This window comes from Tenebrio molitor, chromosome 6, assembly GCF_963966145.1.
Source record: "Tenebrio molitor chromosome 6, icTenMoli1.1, whole genome shotgun sequence".
Taxonomy (NCBI): domain Eukaryota; kingdom Metazoa; phylum Arthropoda; class Insecta; order Coleoptera; family Tenebrionidae; genus Tenebrio; species Tenebrio molitor.
In genome coordinates, this window is record NC_091051.1 from 3866227 (window position 1) to 3894017 (window position 27791).

The following is a 27791-nucleotide window of genomic DNA, read 5'->3' on the forward strand; positions in this document are numbered from 1 at the left end:
GAATCTTCATGAAGAAAATAATGTCTCTTCACGCCGTAAAATCTCTTGTGAAGCATTTTAAGCACTCTCTTACAGTGAGGGGACCTGAGGGTTTTAAAACGGGAAACTGCGTCGATTGCACTTTTTCTGTTCAATTAAAAAATGCCTAGAATCGAAGCAGATGCAAAACAAAAATCTCGCAGATTATATTTTATTGTTGTTTGTTCGCTAACAAACCCCCCCTCAATAAAATAATAATTTTTGTAGGAATATTTCTGGTGTTGCCCCCGCATTTTCGCCCCCCTAACAGGTACAGGCAGTCAGCAGAATCAGTTAATAAGATCTTGAAAACAATCGTTTATGATTTCCAAAATGGCCGACAATATACCGAAACTGCAATTTTTTTTCCACGGTCGCGATTGAAACAATGTGTAATCTGGCGGCAAGTCCCGCCCCCGAGCGTTGGTTGGCGGCTGGATTTCGGGGCATACAGTAACGGATACACGTCAGAGCTGATACTGTGGCAGGGCTCCAATGGCGAGGGTGGCGCGGAGACGGCGCCAAAACGTCTTCCCGGAACACTCCGGGGACCAAACGTACCCCGGACCTGACGTCGTTTGCCTGATCCTGCTACATTCCGTGGTAAGTACGATTCTTTTTCTATTTTACAAAATACGAAATGTTAAAATGGCGTTTTGTACAGATGATGGCCACACACGATGGACGCGTCGTACTGAGTGTTTAGTGAGCGGACTGTGCTTCTATGCCCTATTTTGGAGCTGCAAAGGGCCACGACATGGGCGGCGGGTGGTAAGTGCCCCAAAAAAAATTATTTTCAAATTTTTCGCGCCCCAATAATTTGTAAAAACTCCGCGGAACACAACCCCAAAATTGCATTTTGCACGAAAACGTTTTCTTCTCGGGTCTGGAAGATCGGTGAAAAAGCGCCAAAAGCCACTAGTTGAATTTTTAAAGGGGTTAATGGGGAGGTTCGCGCCCCGCAATCAAATAAAATCAAGAAAAAGCTCGAAACGGTGATGAATTTTAAGCAGGGCAGGGTATATAGCAGGAGGAACGATCGCCGGGAATTGTAGCGTTTATGTTGAAAGCTCATCCTCTTTACTGTTCACTGGCTTCGCCTGATAGGAGCTTTAATCCGGGATTTATGTTATTTCCAGATTTCTTCACCCTATTCGACGATTTGATTGCCAACAAAGAGATTTCACTTTGTCTCTCGTCCCGATTGATTATTTTCGGGGATGATTACGAAACGTCGTCGCTCTATTTCAATTTGGGTCCGCCGATAAAAACGTAACTCCGGAAGAATATAGAAAACATAAATCAATGGCTTCATAAAAATAAGAGAGAGCTGGTTGCGGGGAATATAAACCGAGATTGGGGGGAAGTGAGACTGTTAGGGACTAAACGAGGACATATAAGGAAGATAAAGTACTGGAAAATAAAATATGAGAATGACAAAATGCTTTTTTGATATATCGCGGTTTCATGTATTAGATGTTTTTATCCGGGAGTGCCGTAATTGTTGTTGAGGGTTTTCCGGAGCCTATCTGGACGTCACATTTATTGAACTGTTTTGATTGAAAAGAAGTCGAGGAGAAAAGAACGACTGATCCAAGGGAAAACACACCAAGTTCGCCAGATTTGTGGCCAACAGAATTCTAAAAGTAGAAATATTTAAATTGTGTTCTGGTGTTCTGGTGAGGTCCAAAAGTCCCTCAAAGACCCAAATTGATCAGAAAACGTCGAAATTTGCTCTGGATGTCCGATTTGATCCAAAACCCGCAAGTTCCGGAGACAAGAACAGACAGCGCGTCTGCATTGTTTGCGAAAATGATTATTCATTTGAATCAGTTATGAAATTGGAATCGGTATCGAATTTGAATATCGATCAGGGAGTAAAGTTGAAACTGCAATAGGGTAGGAGATAACGCGTCCAGATCTCTCCAAAGGGGAGAAATGAATACATTATCATCTGTTAACACTCAGCGTAATTGTTCCACTGTTCAGTTGGGCCCCCAGACGTTTCAATTAACTAAATGTTCCGCGATTTACCTCCAATGTATGCGACCATTTGTCTCAGCTATCACGATTTTAAAGTGGACTTAATCTAAATGCTAATTCGCTTCCGGAAAATTTATTTACGCCGACTCGAATTTTTCCCGATCGAGCGTTGACAATTACAAAAACTTCTTTGGAAACTTGACGCCTTGAATATTAAGTAATGACCCCAAAAAAACTCGCTGCTTGTGATTGGTTGCCAGGCCCTTCTCAAAAACTTCACAGTTTCAGTTCTTTTGTTGTCGAAGTAATCAACAATCCTCGCTGTTTTGCCCAAAATCCAACTTAGTTATGCAACTTTGCCTCTCTTTCATTTTCATTACTTCCGTTTTTTCTTTCCACTTTGATCGCTTTTTTGGTACTGGTTCAAAACAAATTTCAGAGCCAAGTGTCATTTTTATTGGTCATAATTTAAGTGGACGCTTTTATGACATTCTTTTGCCAAACTGGATCATCATGCCAATAGATTTTGTACCGAGCCAAGAGCACAGTCGTGAACTTTGGCACCAAGTCGACGTCCATCGTTATTTGGATGGCCAAAAGTGGTCATAAAACTAGTTATAAACATCAATCGTGTTCTTCAGACGAGTTTAATGACGTTCCTGTCAAATAAGACTCAAGTTTAATTTACAGTCGCAGTGCCACAAGATTCCACTGTAGCTCCACTACTGTTCCTCACTGCTGTAAATAATTTTGTTAGTATTTTTCTTCGTATGGTCATCCATATCTAAACTAGATCTAAGCGGTTAGAAATGTTTCTTACATCGTAGTTGGCTGTGAAATTTGCATCTACAGAGCTTGGCGTAACTGTACCGTACTGTATACGTAAAAGTAAATTGACGTGATTATTTGGTTGCCTAAAAACAAGGGGCTCTTATATAATGTATTGCTTGTAACTGTTGATAATCCTGTATTTTTGCTCAGATAACAACAAACTTACCGCAGGATTTATCCTTTTTACAAATACGTATATCATTTCTTCTCTTGGTTGTATTAAAAATATATTAATGTTGTTATTCCTAGCGCAGGAGGCAATTTTTATGTGGCAGCGTTCAACAGTTTTTGCATTTGTGCCATCAGCACGTCGTCCTTTTTTGAGCCCTTGTCGCGGCGTAATTCGCATGCGACAACGAAGGGGAACGTCCATTAGTTTGTCTCACAATCTCTTAATCAGACCATTAGCGTGGATCTGCCTCGGTAAGCAGTCCTGCGAAAGCCTATTATGATATTATACAGCCCTTTCTTGTCGTCGTCGACCGACCACATCAAACAACCCTGCAGACATGCGAATCAATTTTAGAAAAATTCCAAAACCAGCGAGAACATTTTTTTCGGTGCGACGTATGTCGTCCCGGACTGCGATTCCTGACACGTCCGCTCCGGGAGACGCTAATACGCGGTTCATTGAGTAATTTGGTCACGTGACGCATTCTTTCACCCTCTCCTCGACAACTCCACTTACAGCCCTACAATGTTATTATGTATTATACCTCGTAAGTGGGCATGAACGTGATGCTAAAAATGCCATCAGTCGCTCGTTCTCGATTCAGGACGTAAGACACGTTTTAAACGGATCGAGACTATTTCGACTAATGGAATCGGTCGGTTTTATTTATCGGAAGGGGTGCGTTCGCGTTTACTTCTGTTTTGTGGTAATAATGTTTTCACGGACGGTGAGAGGTGGGAATTGGTCCGGCGGGAGCGAAATTAAATCCGATGGAGGCTTTCGACAAGAGGGAGGACAAGCCGATATGGGCGATTGCTGATTTCTTGTCTTGTGTAAACACGACTCCTGCTTTTTCAGATATCGGGGAAAAAACTGAAATCAATAAATCTAAACCCACACTTTTTTTACTCCGACTTATTACAAAAAATTCAACTCGTCTCTTCCTCAAAATTTACATATTACTGACGATTATTCATTTTTAAGACACTTTATCAAAATTAATTTGTCAACCTGTTTGTCCTTGAAAAACAAAACTTGCGTCGTAGATTGATTCAGGTAGCTTTTTCGACTTTTGAGGTTATGTGGGGTGTTGTTGAACCTTACGATTCATTGTAAGCTCTTGCTATAACAGAAATTATTTATTTCAGAATATTTATTCACAGCTTCATATACATATTTTAATAAAAACATTAGATACAAAGACATATTTAACAAAAAGTGAGATACCTATCTGCTAAAATTAGTTTAAAGAGCATACAATTAATTAATATTCACGCGTCTAAAGCCGGAACGTTATAGATGTGAATTGGGGACTTGTCGTTATGTTGGCACCACCAGCAAAAGTAATTAGGCGCGCCAATAAGGTATTTGGAATTAATGACAGATCTCACTAACGTACTATTCCGGACACGGAATCTTGGCCAACATTTTTTTGACATTTCTAAAAAAAAATATGTAAACCAATCATTAGTGTCATTAATAAGTGACAATTATTAAACATCACTTTGAAGTTTTTATTGTGACATCAAAAAAGCAGGGAAATAGCATTATTGAGGCAAAAGTTGGGTTACATTCAATAAGGGCCAGTTCACACATATATATCAGTTAAATGTCAGTTGTGGCCAAGATTCCGTGTCCGGAATAGTACACTGACGAACAAAAAAATCGTCGCCAAAATGTCTTTCATTGCTTTTATTATGTAAAACATGCTTGCGAGCCTTCACAATAATATCTCATAAGTGACAAATATTTTAAATAATTTAAAAATCCCACGTCATTTGACAGACATTGGTTAACCTCAAAGTTAGAAGTATGATTTACATTAATAAAACATTAAATAAAATGACAATGAGTGACGACAATTTTTTTGTCCGTCAGTGTACAGTAATACAGTTCAATCATAAATTTTAAGCGACCTCGAGTTTGACAATTCACATCCAAAACGTTTTTGCTCGCTTGTTGCAAAGTTGGCGCTGAATAGTCGATTATGAACGCACCAGTCGTCGGTCTGCAGAGTAAAAACACAAACAACGCAAAAAGTGAGGTTAGATTTTAACAACTGATCCGTGATCCCCAGGTACTCCGTATAGTGTTTTCACAGACCACTCTTCAAGGCCAACTTTGAGGAGATTTAAATGAACACCCAATACTTTTAGTTAAATACCGTTCACGTTGTTTTGGCATAATAGGAGGCCATGATTTCTTTTTAATGTTGGACACACTGTTTGATTTCCGTCACGAAAGTGCCTGACATGCGGACCTCATGTTGCTGAATTTCTCGCGATGTCTGAGTATTCTTCTATTGCAAACTAGTAAAACTGACAACAATGCACTAGACGTTGACGCTATTTATAACCTCAAACTTAGAAGAACATAACTTAATTCAACAGAGAGATTTACTAACCAAATTCAATGCAAAATTTTCGTAGCCTCCCATTATAACAAAACAGCGTGAATGCATTACAGACACTCCATGAATTTATATTTATACATTTCAAAAATATTTTTTCAAGATAGATAGCCTGATTGTTTTATCCGGAAAAAAATATTTTCCCTTCAACGCCCACAGCAACACACCACTGTAATCCCCTAAATCACAATTACAGAAAATCGATAAGTTAAGGGCTGTTTCACACAGCTTTGGAACAGTAATCGCAACTCAAGTTGAAACGTATAAAAGTTAATGATTTCTGGGCTGAGTAGGCGTTGGAAAAATTAAACCGTTTAGAACAGTGTAAAGTTTGAATTTCCCGCCGTTTGACACGAGACATTTGTTTATGTTTAATCGGGACATAATTGAACATGTTTGTTTTGAGCAAAGCGTGCCCTTAGATACTTGTTTCAAGAATACGAATCGTTAAGTTATTTTATTTTTAATGTAAAACATTGCCGAGAAAGAAAAAAAGAAAGATGTTTTGGCTCTAAATTTTAGGTTAGCTGTCAACATGCTCGAATTAATCTACAATTAACGGTTTCCAACACAATTGTTCGATATTTGAAGATCAATATTCTGCATTGTGAGGGTGTTGTGTTATATTTTTTTGGGATTACTAGGACGTCACAATATTTTTGTTCGTTGCAGCCAATTTGTAAGCGTGAAAGGCGTCACATCGAGGGTATTAAATTTGACAAGATTCACTCTATGGTCAATAAAATATGCATCCCCTCGAAACCCGATCGCCTCCGTTTCCACCGCTCTCTCTAGAACAATAAACAATTTTCTCGTCTGTTACATTCGTTGTTTCCGTCGTATTAGCTCCCACGTCTGTGCTTCCCCTCCGTGGCTGTCAATGTACAACTCTTCACCGTCCGGATTACTGGCGTTGCGTTTTGAACGTCATTTAGCGTGAAGTTTTCCGTCTCCGCTAATGACGTGACGAGTGACGTTAACTCCGCGATCGAGTCCGATTTGGATTTTTCCCCGGCGAGGTGTGCATTACAGCCTTTCATCCGCTTAAAAGTGTAATAAAAGCCCGGTTTACTACATTGCATTCATCTCGAACCTCATCACTAAGCAACCGCATGTGTATCGCAGTCAGGCTTTGCGGATTTGCCGGGATCGGCAGCGCAATAAAGGAGATTTTCTTGTTGAGAGGAGTTTGAAGAGTCCTCGTGACTCATATACTCGTTGTTCCCGGATTTATAAACTGTCTCTGGCCGAAAATAAGCCCCACGATGAGGAAAACCATCGATCCACCGGAGACGTTTCGTAATTAGCGGCTTCGGGTTTCGATGCCATCCAGATCGGTGCTTGTTATTTTTTATTGCCGTCGAACAGGACAACGGTTGTGTTTATGTGGGGAAAATCGATGGCGCCCACCCCCCATGTTTTCTTCTTCCAGACGCCGCATCCACTTTTTCGGCAACTTTTCGGCGCCGACACAGATGGCCCACTTCGGGGGATGCCGGCGCCGCCTCCAGGCGCCCAACGTCTAGCGGGCCAGACGAGATTTTATGTTTTATGAGCCGCTTTATTGGGAACGGCTCGTAAAAGGGATTCGCGTTCGCGCCCTTATTACTAATTGCGCACCGAATCCCACAAACAATTAGGCAACCAACAATTACCCTCACTCAAATCTCACAAATAAAACTTACATTTTTTACATGGGATTATTCACGCAGACAACCCAGTTCACAAATATTTTTGTTATTCACATCCTCTCATAAGAAAACAAGCTAAGCAACACCGGGTGCGGTCGATATTTGGATGGGTGGCCGCCGCCAAAAAGGCGCTCAATTGTCACTTCACTGCTTCGTTACAAGTTATCGTTGAGTCCGTCATAATGGAGGAAATAAAGAGGAATAAGCGCCTTTATGAACTCTTTTCTTTGTCTTTGTTGTTTTTCTAATATGATAGTTAGTAATGAAGCAGGATCCTCTTGTGCCACCGCCGCCGTAGAGAATTCGTAATCGGGCTTCAGTTAACAGACCCTATCGATTCCGCTCCCGTATCAAATATTCCTTTGAGTCATTACTCTTAGTTATCCTTATTATTGGGGTATTTTTGTTATAATTACTCGACTTTAGAGACTTCATTACCCTCGTGAATGTCGGTAGTGAATGTGATATTCGGGCCGGTCTATTGATGCCTTCCTGCTGCGTAATTAATTCCTACAAAGCATTCCAGCCGCTATCGTGTTTCAAAGTCTGGAAAAGGACGCCGCCCCGAAGGATGCACCGTTCGAAATAATAAATTTTTGTGTTGGTCAGGTCGAGCGGGGAGATTTTTCGGAGATACCCTATTATGTTATTCATTTCGCAAATCCCCTTAACGAGTGGAGAAGTTCACAAAGTTTCTTGAAACATTATTAAAGCGAAATATAAAACGTGGCCTGGGAACAAATTCTTACATTGTGCCGGCTCCGCCGCCGCCATTCATCAAAATAACAATTTCGGCCCTCCACCTTTACGTAACTCATCCCGTCGGGAGGGAAATGAACGAATTTAATAAAGGGTCGAGGCGTATCGAAGGCACGTCGCAGCTTGTTTCGGCGATACAATAGCTAATTCGCAAGACGAGCGGTTTGCATCGACGGTCAAAAAATCAATCCCATTACTGCATTCTGCCCCCGAGCGGGGGCGGTGATTGCATTTGCGAAATGAAATCAGTCTCAGATGTTGTGAAATTTCGTTACGGTGTCCGTCAGGATATTGCACCACCCGGAAAAAATCTTTGCCCCCCTTTCCGGTGTGATTTACGTTTTGACAGAGCTGTACAAGTACAATTTGCATTGAATCGCTATAGAATTCGTAGTATTGTGTGCGAACAAGGAAAGAGCGTGGCTTTTAGGAGTGGAGGAATCGTTTTAAAGCACTCCGCTTTACCAAACGTTTCTTTTACTGCACCACCCTTTTCGACTATCAAATAAATGGATGATACAATTTCGATATTGTGGATTGGGGTTGCGCAAAAAAATCTCCGCTCTGATTACAAGTGTTTTAATAAAGCACTCGTGCCTGCCTCGTAATAACTGTAATAAAACATTTTGTAACAATCATCCGGGGGTGGAGACGCCGAGGCGCCTCCCCTCGCTAATATTAGATATCAAACATGATCCGTGGGGGATGTTCGGTTTTAAAACTGAATCGTTCCGGAAAATCAAAGCCGAATGAAACGAGTTTTCGCCGAAAGAGTCGTGTTTTTATTATAAATTGAATTAAAAAAATTGCGGGGGTGCACCCTTTGCGACGCAGTGTGGTGCGTGGGGCGTAATGCAGTGCGCGCCCTTTGTGTGTTGCTTTTATGATTTTTGTCGAGCAAATGACAAAAGTGACGCTTTCAGCGGGGGCGTCGCGACTCTTAAATTCGATCCTGTTTTGATCCTTCCCGTTGATTATTATTTATGGCGGATTTGGTCCCGAGATCGTCCTTTCATTTCGGCGATAGAGGGTCAGCTGATGCCTTATCTGGTCCTTCTTCTAATGCGCATTTTATACCGCCCGCCGTCTCCGTCAATCAACCCTCTTCGTCTTTTTATATTGTTCCGGTTGCAACAATGGAGCTTCCCTCGGCGCTGATGGGATTACGTCGAATTTACAAAATATTTCCCTCATAACACTGGCCGAATAACAATCCTTCGCGGATGTCTCGGCGGCGTCGCCGCCGCCGATCGATTCGGTCCTGTGGACGGCATAAAAATGAACAGACAGGAAGAGGATACGCGCTCGCCCCCGGAGGGTGTCATTAGCGCAAATATCCCGCGGCTGGAGCTTTGAATTCGATTTTGGCGGGAGCGAGGGTGAAGACGTCGCGCGTAAGTGCCCTGATTGATGGCGCCGCTGACCAACATTTGTTTTCTTTGGCGGCCCTTACGCGTCGGAATGCCGAAAAGCACTTTCCCGCATAGAGGAAATGTGGGAAACACAAAAAGTGCATTCGCCGGGACAAACCGGCATAATTTATTGGCGTGGCGAAAATCGCGAAAAAATTGGATGTTTTGCTTGCGAGGACGCCTCCATTAACGTGATTAAACTGGTACCAAGATACCCTTTGTGGTGTTTCTCGACAAGACGCCACAACAATGCGTGCGCTCCTATTGTTTGGATTTATTTCACAGAAACCATATCACTTACGTTAAATTAAAATTTACTACAACACCAATTCCGGGACGTCGTTGAGATTCCGGCCGCGCCAGCCGGACGAAAATGGTTTTTTAATCGACGCAGACAATCAAATGTTAATTGAAACGTAAAGTCAAAGGCGTTGAGAGGAAATGGATTTAGAATGGGGCAGGCTTATCTCAACGCTCAGACTTCGACGGACGCAATTGTAATCCTGAGATACTGTCTTATCTAATGAATTTACTTTCGAGGCCCTCTTTTCTTCGTGCCGGGGAGGTTTATTTATCAGAATCGTCGATTGTGACCTCGTCACGGTGGATTCGTAGAACTGTTGGGTTTCAAAGAACCCGAAGGGAGCTTTGCGTACAAAGTTAAATTTAAATTTTGTCCAGCTCGACTCATCACGGCGTGAATCCCCCAGCAACGAGGTTCTCAGCAGAGCTCGCCAAAAAATAAGCGAACTAGAATGATCGAATGAGCAAAAGAATCCTTTCAAAATAAAAGAAATTTTCGTGATTGCAGTTCTCGAGACAATTAAATAAATTCAAATGAAAAGTGGAAGGAAAGAGGGAGTCGAGGGAAGTCTAAAAGAGAAAAGTGTTATGAAAGGCGAAGAAGACAAAAGTATTAAAAGCATGAGACAGATTGGGGAAAAAAGAAGATGATTTTTAGTTACATTTTGTAATTGTTATCAGTTTATCGTGGAATTTCTACATCTATATTCCTGGTTTTTCGTTTTCAAAAATGTCTTCTTTTGGGTTTTCATGGATTCTAATGAATACAATTTTCATAATCACGAAAAAATCCCCACATTGTATTACAATTTTATAAGGAATTAAGTAAGGACGACAGTTTCAAGGAAAAATCAGCTAAAAGCAAAAAAAAAATGTATTTAGAGATCAAGTCAACAAATTAGGAAAAATATCTTGGAAAAAGAAGAAAGGGGAGATAATAAAATGGAGTACGCTGACTAGAAAGGATAAATAAAAAAGAAGAAATCATAAAAGAAGAAATAAATACAATCACATGTTGTGATGTTCAATTCAATTTTTATCTGAAGTTTTTCACGATAAAAATCACTAATGGAAAATATTTTTAAATCAGTTTTATAAGGTATAAGCCTAGAATAAGAATTCAAAGAAAATAAGACCAAAACCATAAAAGAAAATAAATATACAGGTGTTCCAGAACTGGCGAATCAGATTTAAAGAGCATATTCCTTAATCATAATGGAGATGAAAAACGTTCAGAAAAATATTCAGGGTGCAATAGCTTCTTAGTTATGAATTTTTAAAATTGACCAATAGTGTTCGAGCAGTTTTCACCTTTACAAAAAAACTGAGTAACGTGTAATTCGTATGAATCGTATGAACAATAAAAATTACTACTAGAATTATGTTGCTAAGCAATTTAAAGTGTTCGTTGAATTTACCTGAAATTCAAATTAACAGCGACCTTCTGATTGGTCAACTTTAATTGTTAATTACAAAAAATCTACCACACGCTGACCATTTTTTTAACGCTATTGCTTTCATTTATCAGTTATCACCAACGAAAGCGCACTCTGATTCGCAATTACTGGGACACCCTGTATAAGAAAATATATTTTCTTTATTTTGTACAAAATAAGAAAAACAAACAGTTGGGACGTTTCCAAAAACTTAAAACATATGGAACTATAATTTAAAAACTGAAAATGACTTACATGAGACATTTTGAGCGTGTAAAAAATGTTATTTTGCTTTCTAAGTTATTTAGATCAGGTGCTCATTTAAATTTCCCGTCAAAGTTGGCGTTGAAGAGTCGATTGTGAACGCACCACGGATTACCGATCACGGATCAGCTACTTTTTGCGTTGTTTGTTTTTTTTTACTCTGTAGGCTGGCGAGTGGTGCGCTGCGTTCACAATCGACTCTTCAAGGGCAACTTTGACGAGAAATTTAAATAAACACCCAATATACAGGATGTCTCAGCTAAGACTTTCTAAAGTAATATCTCAGTTATTTGCCAACGGATTTTTGTGAAATTTAAAATAGAGATATTTTAGATGGTGAATGTTCTATTAGTAATAATAAAATTACCTCAAGTTAAAAAATGTAATTTTAACACATGTTTTCTTTATTGAAAATTAAACGCAATTATTATTAGATTGTTAAACATTAAAAAATAAGTGTCTACACAAACAATTAACTAAATCACTCGTCTGATTTAACGAAAAGATTAGATTTTGTTGTTAAAAATGTAATCTAAATTTTGAAGGTGTTTGAGCAGTTACCTTTTGAAACAATTGATAAAAAGTTGTCAAGCAATATTTTGTACACCCCTTAAAATCTGTCAGAGGTGGGCGCTCTTTATTAGAAACGTCAAATTGTGTAAATTTTTTGAAAATACTCTAAAAATAGACTACAATGGCAGAAATTGCAATATTGTTGAAAAAGGAAACAATTTTTGTCTATGGAGAGTGTCCTAAAAATTTAAATGACACAGTTCGTTTTCTCGTGGAACACTATCCAAATGTAGGCTTTACAAAATTTAAGGATCAGAGAGTCGTCAATTTTTTGAAGGCACAGGAAGCGTCCGTGGACTAAATTACCTTGCTAAAATATCCCGATCGTGTTTTAGTCCTTTATGGAAGAATTAAACCATCCAGGATAATAAATTACGTCCAAATGTTGTCTTTAACTTTGTAAGTGTTTTTAAGGTTAGAAAGATAAATGTCAAATATGTCACCAGCGTTTGTGCGAACAGGAGTGAACAAAATTTGGCGATAGTGCGTTTGTTTCATACGCGTCTACGTTTTTTCATCTGCAGCCAGGTTTTTTCTTTTTTCTTGCAAACAAGAAGTCTTTCAAGGACGAGTTTCTTCTTACTGCATTTTTTATGGACGATGAATTTTTTGATATAAATCTTAAGTGATTCAACGTTTTATAAAGGCATGTAAAAATTACGTTTTTAAGACTTGGGTTATTGCATTAATGGAATTTTACTCTTCACCCTCTAAAATATCTGTATTTTAAATTTCACGATAATCCGTTGGAAAATAACCGAGATATTAGGCTCGAAAGTCTTAGATGAGACACCCTGTATAAATAGATAGAAAATCTCTACTAAAAATCTAGGAAAAGACCTTTAATTTTAAGAGAGACTAGTTACAAAAAAAGATCAAAAGAAAATTCAATATTTCAGTTGAACACCTCCGAAAATTGCTTTTCTCTTAAACATACAGAAAGCCGATTTTCACAAGAAGATGAAACGAAGTAGATATACCTAACAATGAGAATTGTTCAATCAAGGTAATTATAAAAAACAGAGGCACGGCATCGAGGCCGGACTGACACAAGATTGCATATTCCAGACAACACTGAAATCGAGTAAAGAAGCTGTGAGGTGTTGAAGCAACAACAAGAACGCGATATCTCCGGCGGTCACCCATCCAAACACTGACCGCATGCGACATTGCTTAACTTCACTTACCCAACAAGGCTGTTATCGAAAATTCGTCTGTTTTTATCGTTTGAAGCTCCGCAAAAGATTTGTAACCACCCCTTTGTAGTCGATGGCACTTTTTCGTGTATCTATCAGGCTCGGCTGTCAACTTTAAACGCGTCCTGTCAGCAATTCCTACTTTTTATCGAGCCCAAAAACATTTATCGGTCGCTTAAAGCAATTTTTGTTAATTCGCGGCTGTGGCAAAGCCCCTGTCAGGGCGCATTGGGTCGAAATCGGTCGGTGAATCTGTAGTAATCCATCAGGAAATGATGTGAACGGGTCTTTCCGTAGCCATTGAAGTGTGACCGCGATAGGCATTCAAGCCGATCTCCTGGGAAATCAGCTAAACCTCGGCAGTTGCGGGCGCCCATTCGCATTTTTCTCAGATTTAACTAATGGCTTTTGAAATTATTTACCTTTTCAACTGGCTCGTATCGATCACGGCGCTTAATAAGTCGCGCTGAAAATCCCGCCGAAAAATATCGAATTTAATTTACGACCGGCTGAAGCTCCTCTAATGGAAAGCGAAGCCCCCCAAAGATGCAAACTAATGTCGACAGTCGGCAGCAAATTGAGTTACACTCGTACAATGCACTGTTTACGTCGGGGGCTTTAGCCTCCCAACTAGTCGAGGGTAACCGCGTAATTGATTTCGGACGAAATTTTTAATCTAGATGGAGAAAAATCGCACAAGTAAACGTTTTGACCCTGGGGCTGCGATATTGCCGCTCTGCTCCAGGAGCAAGCAAATATTTGACTAGTCAACACGCATATAGACGAATCCATCTCCAAAGTCAACAGAGCTCTTCATATCGGTGTTTAATATCCCCAACGCTAAGACTCCGGCGGCGGCGGCTGCATCACCCATTATTCCTACTCCTGACCGGATTCAGACTGGATGATTCGCCTCCCACTTCTGATTTCGCGAGTGTTTTGGTAATTGACGTTAAGTTATGAAGACTAATGGGAAAACTTTCCACCCTCACCGCTCATCATCTTCATGTCGACCCATTCCTACTTTATTATGTGATTGATGATGGGACGACACCCAGAATAGGCGCCGCCAAGTCCGACCAGAAGACACCTGATGCACAGGCTTATCACAAATGTTTCGTGCACTAAAGATGAACTGATGTGATTATTTGGTTGCCTAAAAACAGGGGGTGTGAGAATTGTGACGCGTAATTAATAAGAAAAATTTGTGGGAGCCGGGAAACAGGCTTCCAATTAGAGCGCGCAATTATTTTTTGTTTTGTCTTGAGCACGGCGAATAATTGACCTGAAAATAGATCTGGTGGTGTGGAGTGCCACCGACACGTGACTCCCAGTCAGGAGCGAGAACTCCGGGAAACCGGACTAGCTCCATTGTCCCGGATCGTTCGTTGCAAAGCTCACGCTCTCGCGCCGCACAAACCTCCCGTGCTTAATTAGTGCGACCGTCTCCGATACATGACGTTTAGGTGAGTCACCCCCACGTGCCGCACCCTCCGAATAATAAAACGCTATCCCCGCAACCTGTTGAATTGTGCATCAGGTGCCTCGAGAGAAGCTGAAAAGGAGAAAAATCGCGTAATCGAGCCGCCCCTAATCCGCGGTGGACTCTTTAATTTGTGTTTATTTGTAATTTAATCTAAGTTTGAGCGCAAAGCCCGCGCGGAGCCGCACCGACACGTTCGAATAAAAGGAGGGTCGTCGTGGGGGCGGCGCGGTTTTCTTATATTTTTTTTTCTCTAATTTGCATCCGGTGTGAGACGAGCGGGGGCGGCGATCGATCAGTCACTTCGATTGTGATATGATTCCGCTGATTGCGTCGCACTTACCCCATGAATACCGAGCAGGAGCCGGCAAGTGACGTCGAGTGGCCTCAGATATTACCCCGTCTGCTTGTCTACTTCGCACAAGACGCCGACGAGCAGGGGCGTCGCGACGCTTTATTCTCCGCAAGATCACCCCAGCGAGCCCAGCGAGAGGGGCAAAGCGGAGCTGGAACAAACACAGAAAAATCACAATTCTACAAATCATCACGAAAATCACTCAGTCTAGCTGAAGCGAAGCTCAACAAGTCAATTCTTCTTGGTTTTTCCCTTTTTTGTTACAATTTAACTCAAACTGCACGACAGCAACCCCCTTCTTAATAAATAAAAACAAATTTCAACAGAAAAGTCTTCATTTGTGAACTTTACAAAGACTTTTTCACAAATCCACGAAGCGTTCTACAAATATTATCCAACAACTTTTTCAATCAGATTAAAACGGAGTAAACAAAAGTTTATATTATCTTTTCAAATCACTTTATATAAATAATCTTATTTTGCCATTTTCTCAACGAAGTGACCTAGATTTGAAAGCTCCCAGAAGAATGCTTTATAGGTTTGACAGTGAGAATATAGGGTACGTTCCGTACAAATATCGCTCGTCAAATGAAATCCTGTGCTAAGTATGCGTTGGAAAAATTAGACCGTTTAGAACAGTGTAAAGTTTGAATTTCCCGCCGTTTGACTCGAAAGACGTTTGTTTATATTTAATCGGGACATAATTGCACATGTTTGTTTTCAGCAAATGGTACCCTTAGATATTTGTTTCGAGAATAGGAATCGTTACGTTATTCTATTTTTAATGTAAAACATTGCAAAGAGAGAAAAAAAGAAAGATTTTTTTGGCTTTAAATTTTAGGTTAGCTCCAATTAATCTACGCTTTAAAAAAGGCCGGTTTCCAACGCCTTCGCAGTCCAGTATTGTTCATTAGCTGCAAATGTCATTCTTGTCATTGTTGTTGGCGCCGGTGGCGCCGCGCGCGGTTGTAATTTGCGACTGCAGGGTGTAATGGCAAACGAGTGAATATTTTCATTTTGTAGTTGTAATGTGAATAATTGTGACGTTTATTGTCGTGTTGGGGTGGAGTTTCTGGAATATAGCGGGAGCCTTTGTCGCGTACATATCAATTCAGCACACCGAGCCGTGGATTACAAATAAGAAGCTCTATTGGGGTTCGGTCACGTATTTCGCATCAGAAATGAAATATGCCACTTACAATTCTGTTTCTAGAATCCAACACTAGCCCCGAATCGATGGAATCATATCCGCTTTCATAGAAAATCCGGGTGGCGAGTAAAATAGAGCCTGTTTACGTTTTTCCGCAATTATAATCAGCGAGATTGAGAGAGCATCGCGTCCCCCGCCGGGGGTGTTCCGAGAGACATTCGTCAAATTGTCACGACACAGTTATTAATGGGTGGCCATTTCGATCGGGGTCTTCTATCGCCGTCTCTGTCCTCCCCTTTTTGCTGATGACTAAAATACATTAACATGCTTCCCTACACAATGCTGAGCTAGTCATTACATGTTATGAAAGCCAGCGTTAAAACGCATTATACAAGTCTTTTAGGGGACATTTATCATAAAACGCTTTAAAAGATACATCCAGCGTAATCGCCGGTTTGTCTAAATCGTGCATCAGAGCACGCGACGCCTAATAACTGCGTAAAATATGTTTTATCGACGCGCTAATTAGATTTTGGTGTCGTCACGCAGGAATGTCCAGCATGAACAGTTCGGCGCTCCGATCAAAAAAGGCGGCGAGGGGGCAGATGACGTCAGTTCACCGGAAAGCATGCCGGACTATGACCCACCTCCTTTGAGACACATCGACCAATACATCCGCCCGGAGTGCCCCTGTCTGTCCAAGAGGGCCACAGTGGCTCTCTTTAGTTGCATAGGTTTCATCATCATGTTCGGCATGAGGACCAGCATGGGGGTGGTCAAACTCCAATTCGAGGTAAGCCCCAACGAGCTAGGCTAGGCAACCAACATTACACGTCAAATCTAGGAACAATCTTGGGCTAGTGGGACGGCGGCCGCTGTCGACTCTGCCATCTTTTGGGGCTACTTCATCACCCAGATCCCGGGGGGGTTGATCGCCGCCGCCTACCCCGCCAACAAGCTCTTCGGTCTGGCGATCGGCGCCTCCTCTTTCCTCAACCTCTTCGTGGCCGCCAGCTACGAACACCCCCAAGTCTTGATCATCATCAAAGTGCTCCAAGGCCTCGTCGAGGTAGATTGCCGCCGCTCCGAGACTCCAATAATCTGTGCTTTGTAGGGAGTCACCTATCCGGCATGCCACGGCATCATGAGATACTGGGCCCCCCCTTTAGAACGTTCCCGTCTAGCAACTTTAGCGTTTAGCGGCTGTTACGCCGGAGTGATGTTCTCGATGCCTATCTCGAGCGAATTAGTGAAGCGTTTAGGTCCCTTGTCGCCTTTTTACTTCTACGGAGTCATGGGTCTCTTGTGGTACTTGGCGTGGTTGTGGTTGGTCTTCGAGAAACCAGCCTACCATCCCACGATCGATAGGAAGGAGCTGTTCTACATCGAAAACTCTCTGGGAAGCACCAACCAAAACTACGTCACGCCCACTGTGGCCAACACCCCTTGGAAGACCTTCTTTACGTCGATGCCTTGCTATGCCATCTTCGTGGCGAATTTTTGCAGGTCCTGGAACTTCTACCTCCTGGTCTTGTTCCAAGCTACCTACTTCAAAGACGCTTACGGCGTGGAGATCGAAGAGGTGAGTCTCTCTCTCACGCGTGCACCTCCTAAACACTATCGCTCCAGAACGGCTTCTTGGGCGCCCTTCCGCATCTGCTGATGACCGTCATAGTCCCCAGTGGGGGGATCTTGGCGGATCGCTTGCGCAAAAAAGGACTTCTCAACACCACCCAAGTCAGGAAGCTGTTCAACTGCGGGGGTTTCGGCATGGAAGCCACGTTCTTCATCATCATGGCCTACTCGGACACCACGGCACAGGGTATGACCGCGCTTACCATCGGAGTTGCCTTCAGCGGGTTCGCAATTTCTGGGTTCAACGTCAACCATCTGGACATCGCCCCGAGGTACGCCAGCATCCTCATGGGCATCTCCAACGGGATCGGTACCATCGCCGGCTGCATCTGTCCCTACGTGGTTCACTTGATCACAGCCAACAACACCGTAAGTTTGAAAGTTGCAATTTCCGCTCGGGGATAATGCAATTTGACGTCTTCGTGGATGAGTTGCCGTTTCGCACGAACGCCTTCGAATGCCCGCTGAACAATGGTATCATATCTAGAAATATGAAGGGCGAAATGACATGCATACAGAGAGTTCATTTTAGCGGCGGCGATCGAGGCACTCGTGTGTGAAAAGCGAGGGTGCCACGCTATGATATAGTGCAGTCGAGTGACGTATTCGTGGATTTTCTCTTTCCCTCTAAGTAGTCCGGAGAGCCAAGCTTCACTTTGTTTTGATAAATGCGCTCCGAGCTGCAACACGAAAATCGACGTTTGCTCCACAAATAAATTTCTCTTGCTTCTTGTAGTTTCTCTCTGGCGTTTTTCTTTTTGATCCACGGCGTGCCCGTTTGATTTTCGGTTTTAGCCAGACGGTATGACTTCTTTCCAGAGTCGGGAGCAGTGGCGCTACGTCTTCATTCTCTCCGCGATGATCCACTACGCCGGGATCATCTTCTACGCGGTGTTCGCTTCCGGGGAGCTGCAAGATTGGGCGGACCCGCGCGTCGAGGAGGAGAAGCAGTGGAACCCGATGAACGAGGCCGTGCCCGTCAAGGCTCCGGTGAGTCGCAGTCGGTGCAGGTTGGCGTCGCTAACTGCTTGCTCTTCCAGAATCAGAATAACGGTTTGTTGCAACGCCAACTCAGCGGCAAGATCAATTACGGATCGGTGGACAAACCGGCGCCGCCGCAAAAACCCCAGCCGCCTGCCGGTTGGACGGGACAGGAACCGCCGCAAGCTCCGCCGCCCTCGGTGCCCTACGTACCGAGTAGCAATCCGTTCCGCTCGGGGAATAATCCGTTCAGGCAGGAACAGGTACAACCAGAAGCTCAGGATACTTACATGCACGGTACTGTTTACGATCGCACTTATTAAAGGGTAGACTAGTTTAGAGAGAGTCTCCAGCGATATTTCGAGGGGTTGCAAAGCGCGAGAGGGTGCTAGTGAAAGAACTCAACACAAAACTAACAAATAATCACAGTTTTGAGTTGAAATAATAAATGTCTAAATGTTTGTCGCAGAAATATGAATCTTGGGAAATTCTTTTCACAGTTTTCAGTTGAAATAACAAATGTCGAAAAGTTTGGCGCAGAAATATGAATCTTGGGAAATTCTTTTTAACAATCGAATTTCAGTAACGTCGTAACACTTCCTGTCCAGCTAAAAATTACATAAAATCCTCATTTGAAATAAAGTTTTTTGAATTTTTTCTCATTTTTTAATTTTGGTCCCAATTTTGGAGTTCATTAAAGCGACAAAAAAAGCTACAACACGAAACGTTACTTTTTCGTTTCATTTCTGGTGTTTAGATTTAATTCTTTTTATTAGTTTCCGCCTGAAGTGTTAATTTCTGGAATTACTTTCTCAAAGTGAAAACGTGCCTCACTGAAAGAGTGAAGAACATAATTAATTGTAATTGTTCAGAAAATGAGGCATCATGGTTTTCGAAATTACACAAGTTTGTTATTCGGAAAAAAAATCTTGAAATTTTTTGAATTTGGCGCGGATTCTCAAGGTCGTGAAGATTATTTTAGCGCCCTTTTAGGACGATAAAAAAGCCATAACACCAAACTGCGTTATCTATCAGTTACTAGCTTTTATCTTCATTTTTTCTTTACTGTTTATACAAAATTCTTGTAAAAAATTTGGAATTACGTTTTGATTCATTTTTAGTTAAACCTAAAATGTTACTTTTTGAAATTACTTTCTCAATTGAAAAAATAAAGTATTGATAGGGCAAATAATAGTTATTTATGCAACGAGTGTAAATTGGGCTTTTCTAATTGCCCGAGGGACAAGATTAAAACACGAGCGTAGCGAGCGTTTTAAGGCCTCGAGGGCAATTAGAAAAGCCCAATTTACCCAGAAACGAGTTGCATACAAAATTTTATTGTTTGAAACGACGTCCCTGAAGCTTCCAAATCTTTTAAAAATGGTTTCGCATTTGCTTTTGACAGTTTTGACAAATTCTTAAGACCTGTCGGAAATGTAACGTTGAATGTGTTGTCTAGGCCAACGGTTCGTTATCTGCTCATTTTGCTTTAGGGCAGTTTACAAAGGAGAAAAGTGAGAATTTATGACAGTTGAAAACAATAAAACATTTAACAATTTTTAAAACGTAAGAAGTCATGATTTTGAAAATTATATTAACAGTGGCTGACTCTTTTGGCAATCAAACAATTGAAAACTATCATTGGTGTTTTGTGTTTTTTTTTGTCTCTTATTAGGCACAAAAATTAGGTTATGTTGGTTATGTTTATGCTGTTACAAACTGTCAAAGCCGACATCCGGAAATGTGTTTAGATTACAGTGTTACCAAAATCTTTCAAATTTTCATTCTTACCAACAGATTCAGTCATTCTTGATCACGCCATATTAATTCCTCATTTGATATAAAATTCCTTGAGGCTTTTCTCATTTTTGTAAATTTGCCCCAAATTCACAAGCTCGTAAAAATTACTTAGACAGCAAAATTTTTATTTGGCATTTCATTGTATGTATTGACTTCAAAATTTTTTAAAATAAATTTTGACCGAGTTCTAATTAAACTTGTCACTTTAAGTGTTATTTTATAAAAGAAAAAAGATAAATCACAGACAAGATCACGAAAATATTTGACAGTTTTAGAAATTACGCTAGATGATTCATAATTTGGAATAAAATTTCTTGAACATTCTCTCAATTTATAAATTTGGCGCGAATTTTGAAGTTCATTAAAACAAGGTTGGTTGAACTGACTAATTTGTATAGTAGATTGCCTCGTTGAAAATTGGGGGGCGAGGGAAAAGTAACTCGTGATGTAAAATCAACCCAGAAATTTTGAGTGTTCAAATAGAACCCAAGGTTTATAAGCTCCGTAGGGTTTATTGGGTGGTTTTTTGGGTTTTATTCTATTCAAACTATTATTTTAAATGGCGACGAGGCAACATACTATACAAATTAGTCAGTTCTACCAACCATGCATTAAAAAAAATTTGTCGCCATCTATGAACGGTCAAAAAGCTACAACAAAATGCTTCATTTCTCATAACAAATTTGATATTGAGTGATTCAAAATTATTGTGGGTAAGTGTCGCAACTATGTACGAAAATTTATGTGGCAACTGTGTGGATGGGGTGTAGTTGACATTTATATGACATTACATATTCGTGCATCTGATTTTTTTTATAACATTGCACATTAACTTGCAATTTTCAAAATTGCGCGACCATGAACTGTCAAATGTCAACTTTATCCTGCCCACACAGTTCTCACATAAATTTTCGTACATAGTTGCCATACTTTTCCACAATCATTTTGAATCACCCAATATGTATTTAGTATTGAAAAATAGTGAAAATAAATTTTGATTCATTTCTAATTAAACCTGAAATGTTGTTATTAATATTGGTTTCTAAAAAAAAGAAATAAAACAAAGTATTGACCAGATGAAGAAAATAAGGAATTAGAAATCGTTGCTACAGAAATGAAACAAATTCGTCATAAGATTTCTTGGACATTCTCTCATTTTTAAAATTTGGCGCTAATTCTCAAGCTCCTTTCAACAAGGTTGGTAGAACTGGAATGCGTACAGTTGAAAATTGGGAGGCGGGGGGAAAAGTAACATGTGACGTAAAATCAACCGAGAAATTTTGAGTGTTCGAATAGAACCCAAGGTTTATAAGCCCCGTGGGGTTAATTGGGTGTTTTTTTGGGTTTTATGCTAGTGACGGAACACCTAATGCGTGGTCGGTCGTAAAAGTTTAGTGCATTATGACGTCACGAGTAACTTTTGCGGGGGAAAAAATTCAAACTATTGTTTTAAATGGCAACCGAGAAACCTACTATACAAAACAGTCAGTTCTACCAATCTTGCCTTCCAATTATTTTGGCGCCATCTCTCAACAGCTCAAAATGCTTTATTTTTCATTTCAGCTTTATTATTCAGTGATTTTGATAGAATTCTAATTAAACTCGAAGTGTTACATTCTGCGAGAAACTAATTATAGGAAATATGCAAAAGTGCTTTGCAACTCTCGACAAGTTTGGGACCTCTGAAACCGAAGTATTGTTGGAGATAATTAGCAATATTAAGAACAATTAATACTGTACAGTAACTATCACATGATTATTGAAGAATGTACATTTTATTACAATCGATTGAAATTTTGAAAAGAATTTTTGGAAAAAATTTTGTAAAAATCTGCAATTGTTAGACGAGGCACTTTTTTTAAAAACTGACCTATACCTAGGTAGGTAGAAAGAAATTTGTCAATTTGTATAGAACTTTGTTACCACTGAAGATATAGCTTAAAATGCATTGATCATAGTTAAATTATTTGATTCGTTGATAGCCGTAGACGAGATTTATTTCTATAAGATACGTAAGAAGATAATATAATCAAAAAACCTTGGCACTGTATTAGGGATAAAAACTAAAGAACTAAGTGAAAATGTTATTCTGTATTATATTTTATTCTTCTATTAAGTAATATCTAACGTGTCATAATTTCGATGGTGAGGATGATTTTGGGTTTAGGGGAATTTTGAGAGAAAACTGCGTCTTCAGTCGCTGCTTAGGTGTGTCACTTATCCCAACCGCCATATCTCTAGGCACAACAGTAGTTCCGCCGGTCTATATTAGCAAACTATTTTACCAATCGAGCGCACTCTCCTCTGACGGTTCCCCCGTAACTAGGTCCTTCAGGATCGCGTTACGTTGTATATATCATGTTTTGTTCATTTCATCACACATTATATAGAGTGTTAAGTATTTGAGGTGATCTATCCTCAAGGCTGTGTTGACAATAATACCGGCGTGGTCCTGCACCCGCCGCAATCGTTGATAATAATGGAGATAATAACTAGTTATAACGTGTGGATGTGCGAGACGGTATAAAATGAACCAGAGAAGTCACGACAAAGTACAAAGAGCGAGGGCGCGTCTTAGACTAAAATGATTCGACAGGACTCGACAGTCGTAGCTATAGCTTCTTGTTGTAAATAGGGTAGGTTAAATTTGACCATAAATTTTATTTCGGCGTTGATCGATGCTATACTGGGTGTGTATGAAAAAATTTAAATGGGTGTTAGGTGTTTTCTGTGTTCCTTCCACTTACTTCTTCACTGTCTCTCTCTAACTTGTCAATAATTGCGTAAATGTATAAAATGTACTTCTCGTTTGCGTGGTTGGGATTTTTTAGCGGTATTGACGTCGACTGCTGAAGAAATGTCGCTGTTTTCGTTTCGAATGAGCAATACCCGCTTTTAGGCTACATTTATTATTGTTTCAACGGTTCTTATCATTCTTGGCCCGGACCAGATTCGTCGAAACGACACTTCGACGAATCTCCTCCCCGCGAAGAGCAGTAGTGTAGAGGCAATAAATGATGCAAATATTCATGTTAAATTTAGTGTTTTCTAAAACCTTGCATATCTATGTGTTTTAATAGGACCTAAGTGATATACGGCGTAAACTAATTAACAAACTGCATGCCACAAGACAACTGTAATGTTGAGCATCCTCGGATAGTTTCTTTTGTTGTTTCTGTTGAATTAGTGGATATCGATGTGTTGAATTTTGAAAATGTGATCGTTTACAAGTCTGTGTAAGAATCAGAACACGTGTATAATAAATAATTCTGTTACAAGGCAGTGTTGTCGTTTCAATCACCAAAACACAAATTTCCAATGTTTTATTTACAAAATAGTTAAAATATCTTAAATCTACAATAAATTATTAGTACTAGTACTACCTACTTTTCGGCAAACTGTCACTTAAAAATTAGACGAGATTTCCACTCTCAGCGCAGCCTGTTGAGGAGGAGCCCCCTCCGCGCCTTGGGGGGGCCTTGAGCATACGGCGGCTTCGGATTCGTCGTGACGTAATAGACCCCTCTCGCCCTGAAAACAACAAATCAGACCGAACCTCCACCAAGTCTTGACCGTACTTATGAGTCACGTGCTCCCCCATCAGGACGTACTCCTCGTCCTTGGGACTGCACCAGCCGACCATGAAACTGAAGAGCGTGGGACAAGGATACGCCCAGAATCCTTTTTTCGAGACGATCGACTCGATAAAATACGGAGTCACTTTGGTGTGGTCGCAGGCCAGAGTTTCTAAAATCTTTCTTTGTAAAATCGAGTCCTGAGAGTCAACTCGTCCTTACTGAAGATGGTGTCGCTGCTGCAGCCCGGCTGACTCGACCCCCCGTTTATGTAAAAGTCGGCGTGGCCGTTGGGACCCCACTGGCCCAGAATCCCCGCTCCTGTGTGCAGGACGTCCACGAAATGGGCGTCCGTGGGGTCCAAATCGCGCGAGCGGTTCTTGCCCATGTAGAAGACGATGGTGGGGTCCAGACCTGCAACAATAACCTGGATACAACGACTGTGAAAGCACCAGGGTAATTCGATCAGGGAAGTTAAGCACCATGGGTTGCGGTCAGGTTTTGGAAGGGTGACCGTTACCACGAGTTGGAAGTGTTTCCGTTCCATTGTGTGAAGGTGTGAATCTTCCCATTACCTGTGATGCGACCCAGTTTCCCGTGTTCGATGGGATCCAAGTAGTTGGCCACGAGTCCGGAAATGTGAGCGCCGACGCTGTAGCCGACCAGGTGGAGGTCGTCGGCGCGGACCCCTCGAGGATGGTGCACCAGGTAGTTGATGAGCTGGGCGATGCATCTGGCACAAAATCTCGGCGCCCATTCCATTTGCTGAAAACATATTTTGCCACAATCCAGTCGAGCGTCCGTAGAGGTACCCAGGACACCTCTACGGACCCTCTACTGTTCATACTTTGAGGCACGGCTCCCGCACCAGAGTCCCGTAATCCACAATGATGATGTTGTAATGGCCCTTGTGGAAATACGCCTCTCGCATGTCAGTGCTCGGGGACAGATTCCGCCCCCCGCCGAAGCCGTGGACCACGATCTTGGTCGGGTTGACTCTGTTGAACTGGCTGTTGTAAAGCGACTCCTCCTTGGTCGTGTCCAACAACTCCGGAGTTTGCTGGGTCCGCCTTGAAATAATGGTAATTTAGTAACGGATTTCACTCTCAATGCTGCCGTGTATTATTATAACGTAAGACACTTGCGCATCGATGTAGAATAGTAATAGGCGATTAAAAATAGTCATTTTCATTTAATGCAACGTTTGAATGCGGTGTTTTGCATCGATGTCGCCACACTTTCGCCTACAGTTTGCTAGAAAATCGGATTTGAGGCAAGCGAGGTTTACCTCGTGTACAAGAAGAACTGGATCTGTGGGTGCGGACATCTGTAAGGTCTTGGGATGCAAGACGAGGTGTTGAAGAGGTCCGCTACTGTTTCTGGTTTCTTCTTCTCTTTCACCTTCTGACCGCACACGTCTAGAAGAAGAAAGAAGAACAGGTCACAAAAGCAACGGACGGTTAATTTGGCAGTGTTGTCGATTTCTTACGAGAGGCAGATTGTCTTATCAGTCGCTATAATAAACAAAACCTATTTTTTTCACGATCGGGAGTAGAAATCAACTTTTCGGATGTCAACATCGTGACAGAAGTAGAGCATTTTCTCCCTAGGGAGCAAATATTTGCAAATATTTGCTCCCTAGGGAGTTTTCATTTTTTTGACAGTTGTGACAAAAATCTAATGGGAGTTTTCATTTTTTTTGACTGTTGTGACAAAAATCTAATTGTATTGTCAAGGCAACTACTAATTCCATTAAATTGATCGAAAGATGACAACTCATTTGTCATCATTTTTTTATTCTTAAAATTTGAGATTTTTGTGTTGTTTCTACTCCCTACCGTGAAAAAATAGTATATATACTTCTGGAGAGAATGCTCATTTTTCCCTCGGTGCTTTGTAGCCCTCGGGCTTCGCCCTCTGGCTACAAACTGCACCTTAGGAAAAATCATGCATTTCTCTCCCTCAATATATAATATACTATTAGTACCCAGAAAGGCAACATTATACTGATGTTGTGAATTACTACTTAATTTAATAAGAAGTAGAGTCTAAGTAGGTTTAACAACGACTGGACATCACTTTCTTCCTCTTCACTTAATTATTAATACCTATTTGTTTTCCTTCACTAATTTTTTTTTTTGCCATTTAATGGCGACTATTTTTCTTTAGTTCCAAGAATTTTTAACACAACGTGACAGTTTTAAGTTTATTGCAGAAACACCAGAACAACTTATCAAAGTGGAAAGTCGTGTACTGGATAATAAAATGTGTCTACTTGGTATAAATACAAGATTTAAGGAAAATTTTACTTAATTGCAAATTAATGCATCTATCGGGTGTTCATTTAAATTCCCGGTCAAAGTTGGCGTTGAAGAGTCGATTGTGAACGCACCACGGATTACGGTCACGGATCAGCTGTTTAAATCTTAGGTTTTTAGATGAGTGGTGCGTTCACAATCGACTCTTCAACGCCAACTTTGACCAGAAATTTAAGTGAACACCCGATACAATTTTCTAAACAAATCTACTAATTAGAAATTTTGTCCTCTTAATGAAATTAATAATTGTAAATTGAGGTTATAATTTGATTAATGTAAAATTTTATACTAATTTAAATTAAATCTAATCAACTGAAAATTAATGTCTTAATGGTAGTTTCTCGTCGGAGGTTCTTCAAAAAAAGATGTGTCCATTACCTCAAGAAAGTGAGTTACATAAGAGCGTGAGATATTTCGTTATTAGCAGTAAGATGTAATGTAACATGTTATTAATTTTCTAGTGTAAACAAACTGTCAATTTTTTAGGTTAAAAAAATATAATCTTGAAGAGGAACCAGAGAAGATCGACTGAAGAATTGTGAAAGAGTTCGAGTGGAAACCTGAAGATGAGAAAACACAAAGAGATAACATCGGTGTCAGTGTGTTCAGTGAAAGTGGCTAAAAAAATCGAAGATGTATCAATAAAAAGAAGCATTATCACTTTGGCACCAACGAGTACAACGACTCTATTGTTTGGTGTATTGGCAACACGCCTTGTTTGTAATGTCATTTCTGATATTGATTTTTCTATCGATTGGCAATAACGGTTGAATTGACCTAAAGTTTACACCTATATTGCATACGTAACTATCACATGACAAGTAAAAAAATCCAATGAATATTTATCGAATTGAGAGGTAACAGAGCAACTCCTACTACCTGGAATTAACTGTACCAGTGATAGTGACAGTGATGGTGTGACCTGTAAAAATTCCACCGGCTCCAATTACTCCTTGCAATGTTTTGGTTGTTGCAACCTTAATCCTTAACCTTCACCGGAACAATTCCCCAGTGACCGCTTGTACAACTTTCGACCCACCTTCCCTCGACTTCTTCCAAACCCACCCTGACTTACCGGTAAACGCGAAGAAAAGAAGATAATAGCAAAGAACAATAAACACGACACTTTCACGTTTCACTCTCACAAACACCGGCGGCTCCCGATGGCCAGTCATCTTAACATTGGCAGTGATTCGAAGGCGACACCACCGACCTGTGCTAGTGAAAGTCGATCAAGCGACTTGTGCGATGGCCGAACACCGTATGCATCGTCGTACGAAGAGCACCTTCACTTTTACGACCTCCTCCATATCGGCGGCACTCTCACCGGCTTATTACACATGGGAATTTTTGATAAGACGCGTTTCCGACTGTAATTTTTATTGTTGCGTAAGCCGGAGAAAATTGTGTCCAGAGGGGAGGTGTTGATGTTTGGGGAGTCACACA

General features: G+C 40.9%; 2 protein-coding genes across 3 annotated transcripts; one reads left to right on the top strand and one right to left on the bottom strand.

Annotated features, from left to right (window-relative positions):
- The first annotated feature begins 300 nt into the window (after window positions 1–300).
- On the top strand, window positions 301–23735 carry VGlut (Vesicular glutamate transporter). 2 transcript variants are annotated; one of them, XM_069050143.1, is made up of 8 exons: window positions 301–621; window positions 683–789; window positions 16586–16829; window positions 16881–17105; window positions 17151–17618; window positions 17666–18040; window positions 18467–18661; window positions 18712–23735. In XM_069050143.1, the coding sequence occupies exons 2-8, from the start codon at window positions 743–745 to the stop codon at window positions 18973–18975; spliced, it is 1818 nt and encodes a 605-aa protein (XP_068906244.1). In that variant the 5' UTR covers window positions 301–621; window positions 683–742; the 3' UTR covers window positions 18976–23735. The 2 variants fall into 2 exon arrangements, with proteins under 2 accessions (XP_068906244.1, XP_068906245.1); XM_069050144.1 differs by having other exon boundaries at window positions 18491–18661.
- A 25-nt stretch (window positions 23736–23760) lies between these two features.
- On the bottom strand, window positions 23761–27651 carry LOC138132586 (lipase member H). The gene is made up of 7 exons (XM_069050146.1): window positions 27421–27651; window positions 25316–25445; window positions 24875–25097; window positions 24603–24792; window positions 24250–24441; window positions 24031–24199; window positions 23761–23983 (listed from the first exon to the last, which is right to left on the bottom strand). The coding sequence occupies exons 1-7, from the start codon at window positions 27518–27520 to the stop codon at window positions 23884–23886; spliced, it is 1104 nt and encodes a 367-aa protein (XP_068906247.1). The 5' UTR covers window positions 27521–27651; the 3' UTR covers window positions 23761–23883.
- Between the last annotated feature and the right edge of the window lie 140 nt (window positions 27652–27791).